Source organism: Gadus morhua, chromosome 16, assembly GCF_902167405.1.
Source record: "Gadus morhua chromosome 16, gadMor3.0, whole genome shotgun sequence".
Lineage (NCBI taxonomy): Eukaryota > Metazoa > Chordata > Actinopteri > Gadiformes > Gadidae > Gadus > Gadus morhua.
This window is the reverse complement of record NC_044063.1, coordinates 18,089,203-18,098,068: the sequence shown is the minus strand read 5'-3', so window position 1 is coordinate 18,098,068 and position 8,866 is coordinate 18,089,203. Positions and strand designations below refer to the sequence as shown.

General features: G+C 43.6%; 3 protein-coding genes across 6 annotated transcripts in view; 2 read left to right on the top strand and 1 right to left on the bottom strand.

Moving 5' to 3' along the window:
• The first annotated feature begins 759 nt into the window (after positions 1 to 759).
• On the top strand, positions 760 to 5,334 carry LOC115561365 (zona pellucida-like domain-containing protein 1). The gene is made up of 11 exons (XM_030381399.1): positions 760 to 840; positions 1,024 to 1,142; positions 1,436 to 1,662; positions 1,845 to 2,035; positions 2,992 to 3,064; positions 3,160 to 3,257; positions 3,491 to 3,577; positions 3,661 to 3,832; positions 4,342 to 4,444; positions 4,535 to 4,564; positions 4,796 to 5,334. The coding sequence occupies exons 2-11, from the start codon at positions 1,049 to 1,051 to the stop codon at positions 4,948 to 4,950; spliced, it is 1,230 nt and encodes a 409-aa protein (XP_030237259.1). The 5' UTR covers positions 760 to 840; positions 1,024 to 1,048; the 3' UTR covers positions 4,951 to 5,334.
• Positions 5,335 to 5,394: 60 nt separating this feature from the next.
• Positions 5,395 to 7,167, bottom strand: zgc:162608 (apolipoprotein A1/A4/E family protein). The gene is made up of 3 exons (XM_030381400.1): positions 6,880 to 7,167; positions 6,689 to 6,788; positions 5,395 to 6,492 (listed from the first exon to the last, which is right to left on the bottom strand). Exons 1-3 carry the CDS (start codon positions 6,926 to 6,928, stop codon positions 5,601 to 5,603), a joined length of 1,041 nt encoding a protein of 346 aa, XP_030237260.1. The 5' UTR covers positions 6,929 to 7,167; the 3' UTR covers positions 5,395 to 5,600.
• A 71-nt stretch (positions 7,168 to 7,238) lies between these two features.
• The window catches only part of LOC115561364 (uncharacterized), a 46,229-nt gene continuing 44,601 nt past the window's right edge, over positions 7,239 to 8,866 (top strand). For all 4 annotated transcript variants that reach the window (XM_030381398.1, XM_030381397.1, XM_030381394.1 and 1 more), the window contains exon 1: positions 7,239 to 8,866. This exon is cut by the window's right edge. The gene's annotated coding sequence lies outside the window, so the exon portion shown is untranslated.

The window sequence follows — 8,866 nt, the reverse complement described above, 5'->3', positions numbered from 1 at the left end:
CTTTTTCTCTCAGGCTGTTACCCTACTGAACTCCACACCCATGTGACCGCCCCAACCCAACCCCCTGGACACTGCATCACTCATGACTACTTGTCCTTATATCTGCCTGTACATTTGACACTGCACTATCTATAGTACTTGACTGTATATAATGTATCTAATATCTAATAACTGTATCTAATCCACTATTATTATATTATCATATTATATATTTTATTATATATTATATTATCATATTATCATACTTTTCATACTCACCGTACTGTCTATCTATGCTGCTCTTACCCGTTATATCTGTTATATCCATCTCATGCTGCTCATACTGTATTCTCTACTTGACTGTATTCCCTACTCTTGCACTATCCCACCCTATTATTTAAACTATACTGTACTTATATTGCACTATATGACAATCTTTATCAAACTGCACCTCAACAGCTCTTTTGCACTTCTGTTTAGATTTTTGTCTTTGTAGGCCTACTTGTACTCTGCACAATGACAGTAAAGTTGAATCTGAAAGTGTGTGCATGTTTTCTTTTTAGGCTTGAAACCAGCAATGAGACTAAATGTATGTCCAGGTGCTATGTTTAATACATGTGTATGTGTGTATGTGCATCGACACAGTGAATATGTCATAATTATTATAACTTATTTCATAACGTGTCATGTATTCAGTGTCCATGCCGGTGTATTGTCGTCGGGGTCTCTATTTATCAGGGGGCGTGCTCAAGACCGTCACACTTCTTTGGAATGAGCTCGGAGGCCATGCGGGAATATAAAAGCCTCATCCCACCTGTGCTGCTCTGACAGAAACTCCAGCTCAAATATCCTCTCTCCAAGGTAGGACTATATAATCACTGCTCAAATCACAGCGGGGCTAGTCTGCATTTCAGTCAGAGAAATCCTAAAGTTAAAGGTTTTCATATTTATTTTATAAATCAGAAACGTATTTAATATCTGAATTGATAGAAGAGTGCATTGTATTGTTTGATTGTAAGCTTTCTTGTCTCCCACAAAATACAGGAGTAGTGCGTACCTTCCAGACAGCATGCTGCTTCACTTATGTCTCCCCCTGGTGGTGGTGTTTATCCAGCCCACTCTCTCCACCTACAACTGCTCGTCTGAGTATGACCGGGTACCAGGTAAAGTATAATAAAAAATGAATCTCGTGTTTAAAATGATCCAAAATATATGATAGAAGCTAATATTTTGTGTGAAAGAAAAACATATTTTTGTAACGGAAATGCTAAACAATTATTCAGAAGAGATGCCACGCCATATTTTTAATCATCCTCACTGTCTCCTAAATATTTGTAGGACGAATCATACATATTCATCTAACTGCCTTTCTTTACTCTTTCTACATTTTTTTCTTCACACAGTCAAACACATTCATCCAACTCACGTCCTTTGCCATACTCTTCTCCTTCCCCAGACAACACTGACATGATGGTGGACTGTGGCACCAGCATGATCACGCTCGAGGTCAACCTCTGCTCGGCCCAGTGGGCGGGCTTTAATGCGACGGGCCTGGCACTGAACGGGGAACACGGCATCCCCGACTGCCAGGGCACCATCCACACGGACGTGGTCCCTCCGGTGATCCGCTACCAGCTCCCTGTCAATCACACACAGGCTAACCCGTGTCGCCAGTCGCTGCAGGTAAGAGATGGCCGCGTGTTATCCTCACAGGGTGCTCTCAGGCAATGGAGAGGGGTTGTCGTTTTTTTTGGTACATGAATGGAAAGAGAGTTGAGGGCGGAGAGAACCTGCCCATCTGAACCTTTTGTTGCTGCTGGGTAGAAGTGACGTCGTTTGTGATGCCTCTCTACTGTTTCGTTTAGATCGTGGATGAGGCGCCCGACCCTTCGGGGCACTTCGGAGATTTCCTCACCGTCCAGTCGTTGATCATCACCGGCTTTGTGGACACGCCGGGCTCCAGCGAGGGCTTGATCAGCTACGCCACTGACCTCTACTACCACTTCTCTTGCCGGTACCCGCTGGAGTACCTCCTCAACAACACACAGATCATAGCGTGAGTCTCAACCCCCGCTTTTAAATCAGAACGCCGCCTCCATCAGGCTGACCCTCCATCCATCGTTCATGACCTGTTGTGGACCCACTGGAGTCTACTCCGGCGGGAGCTTGGAGTGTTGGAGGGGGTTGGCCTAGCCTACATACGTTGTCTACTGGTGTAGAGAGAGTCTACAGAGAGGTTTATAGAGGGGCTCTTTAGAGCGAGTCTATAGAGGCTCTATAGATACTCTAAAGAGACAGTCTACAGAGAGGTTTATAGAGGGGCTCTTTAGAGCGAGTCTATAGAGGCTCTATAGATACTCTAAAGAGACAGTCTACAGAGAGGTTTATAGAGGGGCTCTTTAGAGCGAGTCTATAGAGGCTCTATAGATACTCTAAAGAGACCGTCTAACGAGAGGTTTATAGAGGGGCTCTTTAGAGCGAGTCTATAGAGGCTCTATAGATAGTCTAAAGAGAGAGTCTATAGAGAGGTTTTATAGAGGAACTTTAGAGCGAGTCTATAGAGGGTCTATAGATAGCCTAAAGAGTTATTCTATCAAGAGATTCTATAGAGAGAATCTATAGAGAGGGTGTATAGAGACGGTCTATCGTATACACCCCCTCTATAGACCCTCTTTATAGACTAACTGTATAGACTCCATACTAGTCTATAGAGATGTTGTGTATGGAGTGAGTCTATAGGGAGGGTCTATAGCGTTAGTCTATAGATAGATTCTCTAGGGAGAGTCTATAGAGAGAGTCTGTAGAGAAGGTCTAAATATTGCATGTTGCTTCAGTTGCGGTTAGACGGTTAAACCCAACATGTTGAAGTGACTCAGATTCAGAGCAGACACAATATCGCTTTTCAACGTTTATGATGCGATGCAAATGTGATTACTTTTAAAGCACGGTAGAATGTAAAAACACATAGAACGTATGTTTTTCTTTTTGTCAAATTTTCTCTATGTGTGTCAGGTCTTCAGTCTCAGTGGCGAACAGGGACAACAACGGAACCTTCATCGACACCCTGAAGATGACCGTATATAATGTAAGTAACACTCCTTCACCACCTTAATGAGGTTATCTAACTAGGACCTGCATTCAGGCTTGGTTGTATGTTTCATCCTTTATGTTTGCTTTAAGGACACCAACTATAATCATCAATTGCTGGTGCCCATCAGTGGACTCGAACTGAGAACCAAAATCTATGTTGAGGTTGAGGCTGTCAACATGACTGGGAAGTATGTAGTGTTTTAATATGCTATTATACCATAAGGTACTCGGTTTTAAGATGATGTGATACTATACTACACTTCACAATGTTTTAAGTTGATATTATACTATACTAAGCTATACCGTGTTTCAAGAGGATATGATACTATGCTGCACTTTACTTACTTTACTGTGTTTTGAGTTGATTTTATACTATACTTTCACAACCCAAACCCCTCAGCAACTAACTTTCACTGGACAGTTTCAATTTGTTTCTGGATCACTGTTTTGCGACATCGAGCCCTTATAACCTATCCCAGACGGAGCGGCACAACTTCTTCATCGCCGGGTAAGTTTGTCAACGTAAAGCCATACTTGGGAAACAGCAAACGCAGCGTGTGATGACCACCGTCTCCCGCTGATGCTCCCCAGCTGCTCTGTGAACCAGAAGGCCGCACTCACCATCAACGGCGTGGCCAAGAACTCCCGCTTCAACTTTGAGGCGTTCCGCTTCGTGGAGCACCGAGACCAGGAGAAGTCCAGCATCTACCTCCACTGTATGCTCCGGCTGTGTGAGCCCACCAAGTGTCAGGCACTGATCGACGTGAGTTCAAGGGGGTCTATCTGTTCACAATGACCTCCTTTAGTTTGTTATTGTTACGTGAGCTCGTCTTCACAGGGGTCCAAGACAAGAGGACTTTACAATAACAAACCTTGGCATTCAATAAAATGAACCAAAAGCGAAGAGAAAAAGAATATTGAATATTGGCATCAACACAACTTGAAAGCGTGTCTTTTTTGGATTGCATCTCTTGTATGGGATATTTCCAAGTCAACTAGAAGCAGTGTTTATTAGCGCAGAATAAAACATAGCAGCAAAGTAATTTGATCCCTGAAGATTTGATACGATCGTGCCAAATTGAAACCTTTCCCATTGCAGGGCTTAACCGTTATGAAGTTACAATGATGCCCCATTTCACAAACTAAACTTTATTAATTAAGTCACATTCATTACAACAGTTAAACAAATGCAGTTTCTTTCCATATGTAAATGATGATCATTGTGACTGGCTGGTGACCCTAAACTAACTTGGCTGAGGGGTTGTGTTGAAGGCCTGTACTAGTCGAAGAAGAAGGAGTTCGGCTCGCTCCGTTGAACAGGACACGGAGGAGGTGGCCACGGTGTCCTTTGGTCCGCTCGCCATGGGCAGAGAAGGTGAGGCCCATGCAGCATGCCACAACTATTACTGATTACAGTATTCAGTAACTGCAATGATGTGTAATCAATATATTTTCCACCCTATAGACTCGTCCCTTGCAGCTGAAGATGAAGATGGTGAGTTCATGGTCATCCCAAGCAAAGATCATTGTAGGCTTTTTTTTGTTACCAATTAAAATACTTTTTTTATTACATGTAAACAAAAGGTATTCTTTGCATATTATATAGTGCATAACAATTTTACTGTACGTTGTAAACAACCTGTCATTTTGCTTTGGATGATCGTATGTTTGTTGGATAATAGCATGTAAGCAACGTTAATTTTTCTCTCTGGACCTTTATGCGCAGCCGCAAGCCAATCCCCAGCAGAGGACAGCAGTGTGACAGCAGTGGTGCTGGGGGCGCTGTTTGGATCTGCTGCTGTCACCTTGGTGATCCTTGCCAGCTGGATGGCCGTCAAGAAGTTCTACTACTCAGGGGCGGGCCTTAGTGCTTTTAACTGACGTGGTCACACGACAGGTCAGCTGATGCTGCCACACCATAACTGTATTCACTGCAGGTCATGGTAGGGGATTAGTTCAAATACTCTCAAGATGTATTCATCTGAAACATTGATCACAATTATGCTTAATTATACTAAGCAATCACTCATAAGTGATCCCTCAGCTGTCCTAGTCATATTTTACTGTGTTTTTTCTGTATAACTGTATTATGTATCAATATGTTATATTGGTGAATGAGGGATCTGTATCGGAACTCCATCTATGAAATCTATGAAAGTAATGTTTCAGTGCTGTTTTCTCAATGATCAGCGTGTGAATAAACAGCGGTATGTATTAACTCATGATGATTTACAATGCTTGGAAAATAAAAAATATCAAGCTCAATTGATGACTGATGTTATTATGATGCTGTTGCTGCTTTGGAAATAAACACAAAATGCAGAGTTAAAGAAGACTGTCTTTAATGTCATAAACGGGATTTGTAAAAAAGATACAAACAAAATTTGCACATAATGTTTAAAATAAAATGTTACTTCCTTACAAGCGCTGTACAGTTCACGAAACACAGTCAATTTTTTCTGATAATCACCACAATACTAATTTACATATATACACACAATATTTCATCTATATACACTAATACACAAAACTCACTGCACCAAATGCAGAATGTCCTGGATCAGAGCAGAGAATTTGGCCGAGAAGTCGTCCTGCAAGAGACTGCCGGGCTGCGAGGAGTCAGCAGGCGAGGACGGGGCTCCAGGGGCCTCCTGCTCTTCCTCCATCCCCAGGAACAACCTCTCAATCCGGGCCTGAAACCCTTGGGTCTGAAGTGCTGCCCTTTGGCAGAACTCGCTCACACTCGCCGTGACCTCGGTCTTCAGAGGCTGCGAGGTCACCAGCAGAGCGGTGAGCTCAGCCTTCAGCGCCCCCAGCCTGCTCTGCGCCTCCAGCCGGGTGGAGCTCATCTCCTGGGCCAGCCGGCTCCTCATCTCGCGCCACATCCGGCCCGATCGCTCCTCCTCCTCCTCCTCCTCCGCCGCCCCGTCTCCTCCCTCTCGTTCCCTCTGCTGATCCATCGCCTCCGACGCCTTGCTCTGGAAGTCGCCGGTGACGTCGGTGAGCGTGGCCCCGCCGCGCTCCAGGGTTCGGCTCATCCCGTGGAAGGCCTCCCTGTACGTCGAGGGGCCGGCCTCTGCCCGGGCCTCCGCCTGCTCCAGCCCTCGGAGGAAGAGGCCGAGCTGGCCGCACATCTCCCGGGCGTTGGTGCTCAGGGAGCTCTGGAGCTGCTGGGTGAGCGGGGCCAGGCGCTGCCTCATGTCCCCCAGGGCTCCGGCGGCGGCGGCGGCGGCGGCACGAACCGGCTGCGGGGACAGCCTCTCCGTCAGCTCGGCCAGCTCCTGGCGCATGCGGACGCGCAGCCGCTCGGACTCCGCGTTGAGCTTGTGTCGCATCCCGTCTTCCATGGGGCGTTTGCTGCGGCCCTCTCCCTCTTCCGTGGTGTAGAGGTCGCTGCTGTCCATGTAGCTCTTGTAGGCCCCGCTGTGGGACGAGAAGGAGGAGCAGAGGAGAATGAATACAGCGTATTTTCAACACTGAAAGGTAGATAGAAGTAGAACGTTTATTGGGATGAAAATGCATCTGGTGGACAGCCGCTATCCGATTTAGACAGTTTGTCACCACCATGTGCCAATGAAGATGGCTTTGTGTTAGATGCTCTTCTACTTAACACACTCACTCCACATCCCTAGTGTGTTCCGTCTTATCCTGGGCCTCGTTTTCCTTGGGATCGGCCAGGGCGATCTCTCTTTGATTGGCGTTGGGATAAAGCGGGAATGCTGAGGAGAAAAGCATATCTGTGAACCTTTCATTAAAAAACTAAAATCGCTTCTGCATGGGAGCACGGAAAAACCACAGATGGAATCCTACCTGAAGTTGTTAGGAGTGACATGGTAATGATCAGTCCTTTGAAATACATGATGATGTATATTCAAGAAAAAATGATGGGCGTTGCCTGAGGTATGAAGGTATTTATCGATTCAAAACGATGTGCAAGATTCTCCAAATACTTCAGTTGTGGCAGCACATGCAGCACTTTTTGGCCCTTAGCTGTATAGCAGCTGGTTCAGAGGCTGGCTGTCTGATCCCTGTCTTATAAAGGCTCCTGTTATCAGAAGCTATAAACACTGCCTATGTCAACAACCAGTACGTGGAGGGTCCCCCTGATAACCGACCTCAATGTATCACAACACAGTCCAACACAACACAGCAAGACAGCGCAATACCTCACTATGAACACACACAGACACACATACACACCAACCGTGATACAGAAACAAATACAAATACAAACACAAAAACATAAACAGAAAGATTCAATTGATACTCAACTTGTATAAAATGATGCAGATCATATCTATCTGATGGTAATCAATTGATGCATAACTTGTTATTGTAAAAATGGATGCAGATCATTTCTGCTCTCTGTCTGATGATCACTACTACTACTACCAAACAAAACACAAATCAAAAGGAAGACAGAAAGATATGATGGAAAATAAATAGCATTTATGAAAAGTTTCCACATCCTGTTCTGACATTTATCTGAGGGAAAGAGTTCAAGCTGTTAATTTTATAAAGCTATAAAAAGATAAAAACTTGTCAGGGTTCTCAGCTCTGCCCCATATCATTCCATGTCCGTGTCCCACTTAGCTTCGAGAGCTGATTAAATACTTTTTGAAAACATTCAACTGATTGGTCTGATTCTTCTGTCCCGTGCAATCCCTCAACCAACCGGCAGGGAATTCTGTATATTTGGTAGATTCTTGTGGTTGTCACAGACAGTATATTGTATGCAGTGTTCAGTGTTTTTGGTTTTGACACGTAAACTTCACAACATGGGTGGTCAAATCATGGAGGAAATGTACGTACAGTACAATTCATTAATTGTGAAAACATTATGTGTGTGTATCACTCATGTAAGATGCGCAGAACACATTTATTAAGTCGCTTGTTTTGACATATTTCACTCAAATTTGTCCTGGTGCAGTCCATTATATGATTAGCATTTTTTTTTGTGTCTCTGCTAAATATGGGACTTTATTACTGACATTTGAGGCATGGAGAACGAGGAAAGAGTTATTTATTTAGGTGAAAGTTGAAAGCTAGTCTGCTTACATAAACCCAGAGTAGGAGCAGGAGCATAGTTCATGGTTAACATTATGAAATTTGTAGGTTATTCCGTAGCCAGGCAAAGTCCATCAATTGAATACAACAATAGTGTCTGATTAGAAATGCTACATACCGCAAACTGTACACTACACACACACACATACGCACGTTCACACACACACACACACACACACACACACACACACACACACACACACACAAACACACACACACACACACACACACACACGCGTGTGTGTGTGTGTGTGCGCGATTACTTTGATTTACTCTATTTAACATGACATTATACCATAGATTATTTGAAATTATTAGTACATTTATGCTATTATTTCAGCAAATTACAATTTAGATATTATTCAATAACAAAATACTATTGTTAGATATTATATCTATCTATCTACTGATTACGTCATACAAATTATATTCAATAATAATACACAAAACAATATCGATAAATATAATGCAAATGTGTAAGACCCCATAATAGATGTATATTCATTTTCAAGGTCAACATGTGATAACAATGTTATCACTGATGCTGAAAATTATACAATCCGAAGACAAGTATGTATCTCTCTTATGTAACCAATATCTTACATTTTACGTAACCAAGTCAGAGATACAGGCTACTCTATATACTAGATATACTTAAGTGAGGGCAACAGGTGCACAGCACATCAGGTCACGTCGCTACAACGTATGCCTAAAGCAGAGTCGCATCATC

Coding starts and splice junctions, on each gene's coding strand:
- zgc:162608 (XM_030381400.1), bottom strand. CDS start 6,928: ATGTATTTCAAAGGACTGATCATTACCATGTCACTCCTAACAACTTCA. Junction 6,789..6,879: donor GTCACTCCTAACAACTTCAG/GTAGGATTCCAT, acceptor TTTTCTCCTCAG/CATTCCCGCTTTATCCCAAC. Junction 6,493..6,688: donor GAACACACTAGGGATGTGGA/GTGAGTGTGTTA, acceptor CTCGTCCCACAG/CGGGGCCTACAAGAGCTACA.
- LOC115561365 (XM_030381399.1), top strand. CDS start 1,049: ATGCTGCTTCACTTATGTCTCCCCCTGGTGGTGGTGTTTATCCAGCCC. Junction 3,578..3,660: donor CACAACTTCTTCATCGCCGG/GTAAGTTTGTCA, acceptor GATGCTCCCCAG/CTGCTCTGTGAACCAGAAGG. Junction 4,445..4,534: donor GCTCGCCATGGGCAGAGAAG/GTGAGGCCCATG, acceptor TCCACCCTATAG/ACTCGTCCCTTGCAGCTGAA.